The sequence below is a fragment of the Protopterus annectens genome, chromosome 6.part0, assembly GCF_019279795.1.
Source record: "Protopterus annectens isolate FY-2018-M chromosome 6.part0, PAN1.0, whole genome shotgun sequence".
NCBI lineage: Eukaryota > Metazoa > Chordata > Ceratodontiformes > Protopteridae > Protopterus > Protopterus annectens.
In genome coordinates, this window is record NC_056737.1 from 1,709,445,927 (window position 1) to 1,709,459,893 (window position 13,967).

Consider the following 13,967-nt stretch of genomic DNA (forward strand, 5'->3'; position numbering starts at 1 on the left):
ATGCTTTTACTCCATAAATTATTACCCCTTCTTCCTTATTTGAATTTCTTTGTAACCTTAGATTTAAAAGATGCTTATTGTCATTTTCCTATCCATCCAGACTTCAGCTATTTCTGAAGGTTTTATGTGTCTGGATTGGCTCCCTATTGAAATGTCGACACTTAAAATGTCAATTGCCAACAAGTCAAAAAAAAAAATCAGGAAAAGAATGAAACTCGAAGGTCACTCTCTGAACTTATATATATCAACCCCCAAGATCGCCATACCATAGAGAAAAGGGAATATTCTGAGAAATTGCTGACTTGGACTTAGTATATGTAAGTCTGTTTTTTGGCCATTCAGTCTCCATGTTTTGGGACTCATTCTAGTGGGTCCCAACATTTAAAATGGTTACCATCAAGATCACATTATTAGTTCTCTGCCGTACATATCAGACTTTCTTGTGCTTCAAGAGTGTTCACAAAGTGTCTAGCTCCAGTTATAGAACATTGTCAGCTAAAGGTTATCCACATTTTTCCATATTTAGACGACTTGCTCATCTCTGCAGAGTCTTTTTCAAAGTGTCAGGAATCTCTTAATTGGGTGTGAGATCTCCTGTGCAGGCTGGGTTTCTAAGAGAACATTCCAGACTTTTTTGACTCCATCACATAGGATTATGTTCCCTGGGTGTCCGTACAAAAAGCTTTTCTTCCACAAGAAAAAAATGACTTATATTTAGATCTTTTCTAAGGGTTTTCCATTCAGACTTTGGTCAATGGAGGGAATACCTCAGGATTCTAGGATTCATGGCATCTATGATTCTCATGATACCTCTGGCAAGACTCTACATGAGAAAGATACAATAATATCTGATGTCTGTTTGGTCCAAGCATCAACAATTATCTTTTCAGATTCCGGTTGTGGGATTTGTGAGAAGAGACAGTCACTTGGTGGAGATATCAAATATCCCTGAATCCAGGTTTTCTCTTCTCCTTCCTTGCTCCAAAGCAGTCAGTCACCACAGAGGCTTTGGACTTTGCTTGGGGAGCCGTGTCAGAGGAGGGATAAAAATGCAAGGTATCTGGGACTACAAAGACACAAATGCATAAATATAAAACAGTTTCTTGCTCTTACTAAAACACTCAATTCTCTGAATCACTTTTGGTCCTCAAGACCACTTCAAGTTGTTACAGGCGATACCACAGTGATGTGGTACATAAACAAGCAAGGGGAACCAGGTATTACCTCCTATGCAGACTAGCCATGTTATCATGTGATATAGCTTTATAACACAATCTCACTCTACAGGCTTCCTACATTCTCTCAGAGCAAAATTCTTTGGCAGACAAGCTGAGCAAGACAAAGGCAGACCCTCAAAAATGGAAACTAGATCAAGGGGTCTTCCAAGAATCGATCCATCTGTGAGGAGTTTGTCAAGCAGACCTTTTTACCGCCTCTCTGAACAATCAGCTGGCAAAATTCTGCTCCAGGACTCCATGCAAAAAGGCCTGGAAGACAGATATCTTTTCTTGGACAGGAATGCTCTCGTATGCTTTTCCATCTTTCTACTGATACCCAGAGTACTTCTGAAGATTCAGAACGATTCCTCCAAGATCATTGTGTGGATTCCCTTCTGGCCCCTGGCAAATTACAAAAGCATAATTTTTCAAAAGTTTAACTGAAATACTATAAGGAAAACTTGTTTCAGTGTTTGTTTTATCAAATTATAAAAAAAGAAAAAAAAAACATTTGTTTTATTTTGCAAGGACATACAGCGTTAAGCAGCGATATGAATCCAATTAAAATATTATCAGAAGTCAATGGTCTGAAATTCAATGGTAATATGAGTTAAATGGTCTGATTTTGTCTTAATTTAGATTTACAAATTAGATTAGGACATTAAGTCCATACAAATATTGAGCAAATAAATGATATGCAAACTTTTACTGGCAAGGGACTGTCTTTTAAATCTCCTATACCAGAAATAAAAATGTAAGGCAATGAATAAAATAGTACTGATAACCAAAACAAAAACCTCCAGAGATGAAACTGTTATGCTCACATAATACAAGTCGATAGTAAGTCCTACAATGAAATATAATTTTGTCTTCTGTATGTGGGATAGCTAGAAAGAATCCAATGTATGTTTACAAAAAATAAAAATGTTAAGATCTTGGACTACTATGATAGACTAAAAAAATAAAATGTATACAGTATTTCATACGAATGCTTAAGAGGTGAACTTTGTTTAGCTTTTAAAACTCTATTAAACACTCAGTTAAGAAATGAACTTAAGAATGTCCCTGAATATAGAATATTACAAAAATAGGTACAGGGTCTACTCTATAGGCTTGAAATTAACTAAACAATTAAAAGTGTTATGCTTATAACTCTTGTCTATTCCTAGTTTGTGGGATGGTTTACCTCTTGGAGTGAAGAGTATAGGAGCACTAAAAGTTTTAAAAAGAAATTAGATTATTATGTGGAGGCCAGAAAATATACATTTGTAACAAAGGAAGCTGCTTTTTAAAGGGTCATGTGACCTGACTAACAACAATTTTACAACTTTTGAAACCTCTGGGTTTCTCTAGCTTCTCCATGTGCCTTCAGTATTAGCATTCTTCTAGTCATAGCTCACAAGTGAAATTTTATATATATATATATATATATATATATATATATATATATATATATATATATTTACTTCACTTGCTCGAAATACTGAAATATTTCATTTCAGTATCTCGAGACCAAGTGAGAGAGAATCCACAACATCGAAGCTCCAAAAGACCGCAATATCAAAATATCGAACACTAGCACACTGAAACTCACAGACCGGAGTATTCAGCAATGCCTTTATTACATACAAGAAATGTCCAACTGCACAATACACCTCCCGACACTGAGCAACATGTAGTGACATCTTCCTCACACAACTCCCGACACCCAGTGACACATAGTGACATCCTCCTCACACAACTCCCGATACTGTGATGCCCTCTGTAGATGCCTGCCAAACACCGTGACAGCAACAGCAACATACCCACAAACAGCAGACTCCCCAATGTGTAGTGGTGCCTGTGAATACAGATAGTGGAACATAGATATCTGATCACATCTTCAGCAGCCTAGCTATCACAACCAGGAAGTCAGGTGTGCTGTACGAGGCCTTATTAGCCAACACATTCTCAAACTGGCAATGCCTTTTAATGATGTACCAATGTTTAGGTGAAGGGGCAGCTACACTAGCCATCTGAGCCCGCAATTCCCCAACCCTGTCCTGCTCCCTAGCTAACACACCCATCAGCAGTGCCAAATCAGTGGCCTTGTTCCCAAGCAGACACTTGATCCTCCGATGCCATGCCTCCACACTGTTGTGCGTGCAGGGAAGGAACAGGGTATTGAGCTCCTGGATACTCCAGAAAGACACCGGGAACAAGGGTGTGAACCTACAGGATGTGGCTGTCCTAGTGGTGAACTATTGTACCCTTCCCAGCATGTACCAGTCACCCAACACCTCCTCTTCCGGTAGGAATGCCAGGGACACAAGGGACTTCACCACCAACTGGAACCGCATATTGGTTTTATGCAGTGGCCCCAAACCCAACTGCTGTACCTTACACCAGATATTCTGGCCAAAGTGGAAAAAGCACCCTTTGGAGATGACACCCTGTAGGTTCAGCCATACACTCTTCATGGCCGCAATCTCAAAGTCTGTTAACAGATACTTTAGACACCATTCACAGCCATGATCTGCCAGCAGTTCTAGTACACAATGCCACATGAAGTGTAGGACTTCAATGACTTATTACTCATGAGGCAATACAGTAGCGGCACACATTTATGGAACCCACCATATTTAACAAGCCCGTGGATACTATACAGCTGACAGCATATCAGCCCTTTATAGAAGAATGTGCCATCCATGAGCCAGATAGTCGCTGTACTGAGGTCCAGTAGATTTTGTGTGGTGGTGAATACCACTACGGTGGTGTCTGTACTGCTATCTGTCATTTTCTTAGAGAGGAAGGCATCCGTTTTGGTGGGATAGTCACACACATTGATTTCATCCAACTGTAAGGTAGGGGCAGCACCTGGATTGGCCACCTTTCTGCGTACCCTGCCCACCCTTTGCAGTAGTGCCTTCCATGTTGGCATGTCTGGTATGACATCCGTGGATGTGGATGCCAATGCATCATCAACTATGAGGCATGGCGTGTCTCGGAACTTAGTTGCTCTGATTTTGAGCTCTGCACACATACTGTAATGTTTGATATCAGCGGGGTCACCGGTATGGTTGTTGCTGACAGACTTCTGCAATTGTTCCCCCATGGGGGTGCTCTCAGTGATGGCCCTATCTTTGCATTTCTGCGATGCCTTCCACCTGCAGCACCAGTATGTTGTTTGCTGACGTATTCACTCTCAGGTTAGGACATATCCTTCCAGCAGTAGGACCAGCTTCCCCTTTTGTGAGGTACTCACTGGGTATATCTCCCCAAGCTGTCCAGGTGCCAAGGGTATGTCTTGCGCCATAGTGGTCTTCGGTTTGGATGTAGTTACTGGTGTGGCTCGCCCCATACAGGCATTAGTTGCTAGTAGTAGGATTTACCAGTGGCAGCATTCTGCAGCAGGTTTACACTCTAACAGTGGCAGCATTGTAGTGTTCTGCTCAGCTGAGGTTTTGCTCGACTATTTAAATTTAGTGGTATTGCAGCTGAGGTCCTGTTCGACAATTTAAATTTTGCGGTATTGCAGTTATGAAGTTGTGGATTCTCGCTAACTTGGTCTCAAGATACTGAAATGCGATATTTCAGTATTTCGAGCAAGTGAAGTGAATATATATATATATATATATATATATATATATATATATATATATATATATATATATATATGTATGTGTCACAAACAAATAAATCCAGCACTCACAATATTCACCATTTTCATAATGTAAACAGGCTCCACAAGATGGTATCCACAACAATTAAAGAAGGAATGAATCTCAGATAATCCCAAATAGTGGCTTTTATTGCATAACAAACTCAGCAGGCTATGACAAATGCTGCAGGCCTGATAGTCTGGCTGTAACAAACCCTGCAATAGTCCAAAATAATAACCTGGTTTTAGCGAACTCTGCATCTCAGCAGGTTGTAACAAATTCAGCAGGCCTAGCAGTCTGGCTATAACAAACTCTGCAATAATCCAAAATAATGGTCTGGCAGTGGCAAACTGTACAATCCAAAATGGTGGTTTGGCTATAATGCATTAACACAGCTTTTTCGCTGATGACATCAGTGGGTGAAATCAGTTTGCAGAGGTTGTTACAGCCAGACCACTACTTTGGCATTCTGATTTTTTTGCCATCTGCCAAACACAATGCTCAGTGACTACCCGTCTCTTGTGACCTGGGATATTGAAGTGATATGTATTAGTCCACTTAACTATCTTTTTGTAGTATCAATGACTCAACAGGAAGGACATTTGCCTATGATGCTGCAAGATCAGAGGCTGCGGGCTCTATTCCAACTCCAGCTGGTTGGATTAATTTCCTATCACTAACAATGCAGCATAAAGAGAGTACTGCAATCTTGTGTGTACTGTTCTTGAGATGAGACATTAAACCAAAGTTTCATCAGTCTGAAATAATACCTCTCAATCTCTTAGAGCAAGAAATCTGGACAAGGCCACAAATATTAGTGAGGGGGAGGGGGAACAAAGGCCCCAAAAAAGAGGCACCTTTTTAAATATTGCTCTTACAAACTTAGAAAGTTGGTAGAATAACAAGTTTTGCATTAGCATGAATTTTCTGAAGGATATGAAGTCTGAAAATGAAATGCCTGCCATTATTTTCTGACTTCAATCCTCAATGATTTGCCAGTGGTTTGCCAGGAAAACCACAATTTTATGAGAAATGGATCAAAAATATGAGTAAAAAATCTGGAGATTCTGTAAAAATCTGGACATCTGAGATGGTGGTAGCTCATGTGATGTAAAACATTTCATGGCACTTATCGAAAAAAGTAGGGAAGGTTCCCTGCCCAAATTTCCCCTAGTTAGTATAAATGACACCTTGGTTTGCCTCTGAAAAGAAGCTACTAGTCTAGTGGAGCTACCCTCGTCAACAAAGGCCTCTTCTTCTTTCGGCTTTTCCCGGTTAGAGGTCACCACAGCGGATCATCTTTCCACTCATGATTGGCAGTGGAGGTTTACGGTATTGAGTTGCCAGCCTGGCGTCCAACCTTCCACAGAAGGCACACACATGCACACACTCACACCTAGGGCCAATTTTAAAGTGTCCAATCCACCTACTCCATGTCTTTGGGATGTGGGAGGAAACCGGAGCACCCAGAGGAAACCCACGTGACCACAGGGAGGAGATGCAGACTCCGCACAGAAGGCACCCCAGCCGAGAATCGAACCAGAGAATCTCTTGCTGTGAGGCAGCAACGCTAACTGCTGCACCACCATGGTCGCCCTCAACAAAGGCTAAATAAATAAAATAAAAAAAAATAAATAAAAATGCACTTTCAGAAATACTTAAGTGGGGTGATCTGTGAACAATATAGTTTCTAAAGAGATGGTTGAGATAACTGGTATTAATGTCTGATCTCAAGGACAGCTCACACAAGATTGCAGCACCCTCCCCCCTTATTATGGTGATTCGGGCACATTTGCAGAAAAGCAGAAGAAAATCTGGTGAAGAAGATTTGGGACAGACAGGAAGAAGGCAAGAGGAAACAAGGGCATCCAACAAAGAGGTGGGTGGATTATGTAAGAATATTTGTGGCAGTCAGGCATGAGAGTATAGGAAGGTAGAAGTGTGGCATTGAATTGAGAGAGATGGCAACAGTGAACAAGACACCCCAACCTCATGTAGAAAACGGGAAAAAAAGGAGTTGATGATGATGATGTTAAGCATCCTGAAGAAGTTCACCAATTTTATTTGATTGTGTGGAAAAACTTTGACTGTAACAAGGTATGAAAATTAACTGGTAAGAAACTCTAACCATGCAAAGCAAGTACGGGAGATGATTGGGAGCCCATGATGAAAGAAAGGGGTAGTATGAGATTACAATGTCATGGAGATTAGAAATAATTAATGCTCTTTCTGGCCTCCAGTCTTCCCACATCCAAGAAATGCAACTCCACTGACCAATCTGCCCAGCCTTCCTCACATCTGAGGACACTGGCCATGAGAGATGAGAGCTAGAGACTGTAATGAGTCAAAAAATGTTAACAAATTTCATGTTTCGAAATGAGCCTACTTCTTAATAACATGGTCTGCTTGGTATTGTCTACAGCACCCCCCAAAGACATTGGAGTGTATAGACTACTTGACTTACAAAGATACTTCTTTTTAATTGATTTATTTATAGTTTATTAAGCAAGGTAGAGCACAGATCATCCTAGACAATTTTCAGGCTCAGCACAGCAGAAATACAACTTAAGACATAATAAACTTTAATCAATATCACTGCAACAGTGATAAAGTAAGAGATCAATATCACTGCAACAGTGGTAAAGTAAGAGATCAATATCACTACAACAGTGATAAAGTAAGAGATCAATATCACTGCAACAGTGGTAAAGTAAGAGATCAATATCACTGCAACAGTGATAAAGTAAGAGACCAATATCACTGCAACAGTGGTAAAGTAAGAGATCAATATCACTGCAATAGTGATAAAGTAAGAGACCAATATCACTGCAACAGTGGTAAAGTAAGAGACCAATATCACTGCAACAGTGATAAAGTAAGAGACCAATATCACTGCAACAGTGGTAAAGTAAGAGACCAATATCACTGCAACAGTGGTAAAGTAAGAGATCAATATCACTGCAACAGTGGTAAAGTAAGAGACCAATATCACTGCAACAGTGGTAAAGTAAGAGATCAATATCACTGCAACAGTGGTAAAGTAAGAGATCAATATCACTGTAACAATGATAAAGTAAGAGATCAATATCACTGCAACAGTGGTAAAGTAAGACATCAATATCACTGCAACAGTGGTAACGTAAGAGATCAATATCACTGCAACAGTGGTAAAGTAAGAGATTAATATCACTGCAACAGTGATAAAGTAAGAGATCAATATCACTGCAACAGTGATAAAGTAAGAGACCAATATCACTGCAACAGCGGTAAAGTAAGAGACCAATATCACTGCAACAGTGGTAAAGTAACAGCAAGGATAACATGTCGCATAAATGAATACAAGAATAAATAGATGTGATAGAAGAATTCAGTCAACAATAAAGGTAAGAAATGTACCTACACACTGTCATAACATCATATAGAATAATGCTTCTCTGGAGAAAATAATATCCAAAGACAAAGTATTTACAGTATGTACTACTGCTGGCCATAGGATGTGAAACAGAGTGAGACATGAGTCAAATCTGGGGAATGGAGGGAGACAGAAAAGAAAGAAAAAATTAAAAAAGAAGTCTGGGGTAGGGGGCAAGGGAGAAGTCTGCCGCTGTCTTTTACTCAGTTTCAGCAGATCCAGGCAGTACTACAGGAGTCTGGGAACATGTTTACTGGTAATCCACATGATGAAACATTGTGTAGACACATAACCTCAGTGGCCTTTCAAACAGGCCCCTTAGAGTGTGCCTGAGCAAGTTATGCAAACTCTTCAGACAGCAACTACAGGAAATGTTGGATCTGTGGGTAATTCAGGAGTCCAGAAGTTTACGTCTATTTCAGTCTGTCTTATTACAAAATATAAACTGACAAACATATTGTTTTATTTTTCATTTATAATGATAGCATGTATTCCTGATACATAATGTAAAATCGTTTTAAGTCCAGGAAGCCAGCAATTGCTGAGAAGGTTGGGGGTGGTAGATACAGGCATCAGCTGAGGGGCCCCACCACAATGGTCCAGATTAGGCTAAGCAATTGCTAAGGCTGGCCCTGATAAGAACATGTCTACAGTTTTCGCACTTCATATAACACCTGCACAGAAGAGTCGCATCCGTGTTTATATGTGGCTGCAAGACTACACTCATCACCATTCATCATTCTTCCCAGCTTAATTCTTATATGGTTATCAGTGGTTCTGCAAGTGGTAACACTGTAGCAGAATCAAACAACTTTTTGGATGTTAAGCCATCTTGCTCCTAGTTTCAAGGCTCAGCTCTCAACTGACATCATTAGTGCTAATTATACACACAACTACTGTGTTTTGCATAAATGTTATCATGTATATACAGTACATATTACACATGCTATATTTCCTTCAAGGTAGAAAACATACTTTAATTTTAAACCATCTTTTAATGTTAAACTTACTCCTAGATCCTAGGCTCAATCCTCATCTGATGCCATCAGCACTAATTACACTCCTACAACGGTAAGTATTTTTTTACAGATGTGTTAGTGTGTTGTGTGTTATTTATTACAACCATATTTATTCATCTGACAAGCCTCACTAGCAGCAAGCATGTGTTGGCTGAAACTTATATGATTTACTATTTAAGTATCAAAGCAACCTTTCTGTGCTACTTTGAATCTTTTGCGGAGCAATGCATTGCCTTTTATAACTGAAGCACAGTGAAAGGTACCTGGCTAGCAGTCCTGCTTGGCGCATTGCCTCTTGTATTGCAAGTCTGTTGTACTCTTCAGCCTGCAGTCTTCTTTGCTCTGCCTCCAGTCTTCTTCTCTCCTCCTCCTCACGTTTTCTTCTTTCATATTCCAGGCGCTCACCTTCTTCCATTTCCAGCAGTCGCAATCGCTCCTCTGCCAGTCTTTGTTCTTCTTCCCTCTGACGGCGCTCAACTTCCGCTAGAAAAGAAAAAATGACAGTGTGTTTAGAACAGTCACTTAGGTGTTTCTTAAACTCTGTAATAAACTAATTCCCATATGCATTAATGTTTGGAAAAGCTTCCATCTTTACTAACTGTGCTTCCATACTGTTTCCTGTGCCATACTAAACTATACCTGACTGAAAATAATATTGCTTTCATGGAGTGATTACATTCTGTACTCCATTTTCTGATGAATCAACTGTTAGGAATTTAGCAATACTGTTTGATATTAGAGCACTCATAGTGAATTTTAAACAATGGTTTGCAAGATACCTGTAGAGTAATTGATTAAGCATTAGATTCACTTACAGTAAAATATGCCAATCAGCCAAATAACAAATGTCGTTCTCCTTATTCATTAAAACATTGAAGAAATGTAATTCTCTCTGGTCTATAATATCTTTATTTCATTATTAACTCTAACTGTTTGGACATTTCTTGCTCACATTTTCACAGGAATGCAAGTTGCTATTTTTTTCAGGTAATGACTTAAAATCAATACAGTAAACTGAAAATACAACATATTTTATTTTGTATTTTACAAAATAAATAAAAGTTAATTATTGTAGATTAACTGTAAACCATATTAAGGTAAGCATGGAGTTTGTATGCTTGCATGGTGTGTGTGTGTGTGTGTGTGTGTGTGTGTGTGTGTGTGTGTGTATAGGGGAGCCTGCAGGATTTTTTGCAGGGGGTGCAAACCCAGAACCTCCCCATTCAGCCCCCCCACGCAGTCATTCCCATGTCCCATTACTTGGCTATTTCTCCCCAGTTGCCATAAACACTGCTCAAAACTCTCAGTGTGCATACTGTTTATGCTTTACATATTTATTATTATTTATTTATTGTATTATTTATTTTTATTTTACATTTGTTGCCCAGGAGTGTCCGACTGAGCTCAAGCCTTTTTCAGCGGAGACCCAGGGAGAAAAGCTCCAAAACGTACAAAAACATTAACATAACAATAGAGATATTCAAGAAGTTACAAACTGTATACAGTTGTCGACAAAAATTAAAAAATACCATAAACAAAAGGATAATAACAGTTAAAGTATAGTAAGTGATATTTTATAGTTTAAATAAGTTAGCTAATCTTAGGTTCAGAAAGCAGAGTATAGCAAAAGGTTAGGAAGTTACATACAAAGTTTGTTAATTTAAGGTTCAGTAAGCAGAGTATGACAAAAGCTTAGGAAGTTTCATAGAAAGCATAGGATGCAAGTTGTTCATGGTATTATGAATTAGTTAGACAGTACTATATAGGTAGGTAGTGGTCAGGGAGGGTGCATACAGTGGCAGATCCAATGTTTTTTTTAAGTAGACTTTGGTGGCTAACTTGAATTGTTTGGGGTGAGTTAGGTGACTTATTTCTAGTGGGAGTTTGTTCCATGCAATAGAGGAGTGGTAGCTATGTAAGTTGCACCCCATCTTGGATTTTGGTTTGTAAAGATTTAATAGGTCTTGGGTTGCACTTCAGAAATGTCTGGTAGGGGAATAGTGGGAGGTGAGGGCCCGGTGATAGACCTGGGCAGAAATCAGGCTGATATAGAATGGAGTGTATGATTTGGAGCTGAGATTGTAAAAGCATGTGAGATAGTTCAAGCCAGTTCAGGTATTTTAGGGAGAGACAGTGGTGGGATTGGTATGTTTGCTGAGCTGTAAATCTAGCTATCTTGTGATAGGTTGATTCTAATTTGGTAAGTAGGAAGGAGTTCAAATGTGGGAGTATTTGGGAACAATAAGTCAGGCAGGGTAGAAGGCAGATATGAGTAAGAGAGATTCTAGCTTCAGTGGTAAGGTATTTGTTATTCCTGTACAGGAGTCCTAGCTTTTGGTGTTTTTTTATACAATTGTTAATGTTACATCAAATTTTAGTTGGTCATCAATGGTAATGCCAAGTAGTTTTATGCTAGTTTCGATTTCTATACGAGTATTGTTTAGGGACATTATGGAGAAGGAAGACTTGATTTGATTTGCCAGTTTTGGCAGGAAGAGTAGCAATTTTGTTTTTTTAGGGTTGAGGATGAGCTGGTTATTAACCATGTCTCTACGGAGTTAAAGGATGTTTGGGTAGTTGACAGAATTTCTGTGGGTGAGTTAGCAATAGTGATGACTGCGGAGTCATCAGCATATTGTACAATGATAGACTGAGGACAAGAGGTATGAAGTGTCCAAGACTGCACTATCTACCCCCCTTTCAGTAAGAATGGGTGTTATCCAAGTATCCATTCTTGGAGTTCTGTTTTTTAATATCTTCACTAACACACTTCATAGTGCAGAGTCCCATCTCACTGATTGCTGCCTCTCAGTGAGATAGCTAGAGAACCATGCAACTGCATAAGGGGAGAGGTTTAGGTCTGTAAGTTTGTTGAGTAGCAGAGAGTGACAGGCAGTGTCAGATGCTTTTGAGCGGTCAAGGAATAGGCAAAATATGAGTTTATGATCGTCTTTGGCTAGAGTTATAGTGTTGAGAAAGCTATGGTTGTACTATGCTTGGGATAGAAACCATGCTGTGTAGGAGTGAGCAGTTTTTCCTGTATGATATAATGCATAACTTGTTTGTGTGTACATTTCTCGAGGACTTTAGCGAGAGGGGAGAGAATAGCGATAGGTCTAAAATTAGAGATTTCTGTGGAGTTACCTCCTTTATGAATAGGAAGAGAGTAGAACTGTTTCCAGATAAAAGGAACTTTAGATTCAGAGATGGAGCAATAGATACAGGCATAGGAAGGGAGTGCACAGCAGTCTTTAGAAAATATGAAGGGATATTGTTTGCAGATAAAGAGCATGGTTTGAGCTTAGAGAGTAAAGTTTTGATAAAGTTAGTGGAGACAGGTTTGAGAGAGAAGGAGTTAACTGAGTTAGTGCTTGAAGGGGTACAGGAAGGTTAGAAGTGTTGTTTGAGGGGTTGTGATTAATAGTTCGGGAACTGATTCGATAAAGTAGGTGTTGAAAGTATTGGCAGTCTCTCCAGGTGCCCTTTCAGGACATGGATTTGGTGAAGCTGGGTTATCAGGATGTAGTATTTGGTTTATAGCATTCCAGAATTTTTTTTGGATCAGATTTTAATGTTTTAGGAGGATTATAATAGACATTTTTTTGTCTTTGTTGATGAGTTTTTTTGTTTGATTTCTAAGTTTTGCAGGTCAGTTGGAAGTTTAGAATGTACCCATATTTTCCAAGCCCTATCTCTGGTTTTCATAAGAGTATGGGTGGTTTTGGATAACCAAGGTGTAATGTTTGCTTTTATCTGAAGTTTTCTGAGTGGAGCTAGAGAATTTAAAATGTTAAGGAAAGTTGACTTGAAGGCATTAACTGCATCATCTAAGCTGTGTAAGGAAATTCCAGTTAATTCTAGAAAGAAGGGTTCTAAACATATAAGGGTTAAAGCTGCAATGTTTGCAGCAGGTGATAAGCTGGTGTGGTTTAGAGAGATGGGTGGTATATCGGAGAACTTTTACAAGTGAATGATCACTCAGGGAGTCTTTCAGAGTTTCTAGGTTATGGTATTTGCTGGGATTAGAAACAAGTATTCAATCTATCAGGGAGCATGGAGAATGAAAGTTATTAGAATGGGTAGGTTTAGAGATTAGTTGCATAAATCCATAGAAATGTATATGTTGTGGAGAGTTTGGATTGTTGAGGTTCTGCCAATTAATGTGTACGTCCTCAAGAAGGATAGTTTCATTAGAGATGTTTTGGGAGAAATATGAGAGTATATTTTCCAGTAGAGGAATGTTGTCCCCTGGTGGGATATATATGGCTACTACTGTAATAGCAGTATAGTTGTGCAGTTTAAGGTTTGCTGCCAGTATTTCGGCAAGTGTAAAGGAGGGAACAGGTTGCTTAGGATGGTATACAGTAAGGTTATTAGAGTAAACTATGGCAACACCACCACCTTTTTTTCTTTAAGCGGTCTTGGCGAAGTATGTTGTAGCCAGGGGGGAGAATGTCTTTATCTTGATTTAGGGGGTTAAGCCAAGTTTCAGTTATGGAAATAATGTCTGGGGTATGAATAGATATCCATGCATGAAACTGGCTTAGTTTGTTAAGGATACTTTGAGTATTAATAGAATAGAAGGAAATTTGCTCATTTGTTATGGATGGTAGGCTAGAATTGGGGGTAGTATTTTGTGGAGTGGTAGAGTTAGTAGTAGGACCAAGATTTGGATGTA

At 39.2% G+C, this 13,967-nt stretch overlaps 1 protein-coding gene across 4 annotated transcripts in view; it reads right to left on the reverse strand.

The window, feature by feature from the left end:
* The window catches only part of KIAA2012 (KIAA2012 ortholog), a 971,910-nt gene that overhangs the window by 63,763 nt on the left and 894,180 nt on the right, over positions 1 to 13,967 (reverse strand). For all 4 annotated transcript variants that reach the window (XM_044075102.1, XM_044075103.1, XM_044075104.1 and 1 more), the window contains one exon: positions 9,553 to 9,772. In XM_044075102.1, coding sequence (XP_043931037.1) covers positions 9,553 to 9,772 — 220 coding nt within the window. The remainder of the gene's footprint in view (positions 1 to 9,552; positions 9,773 to 13,967) is intronic.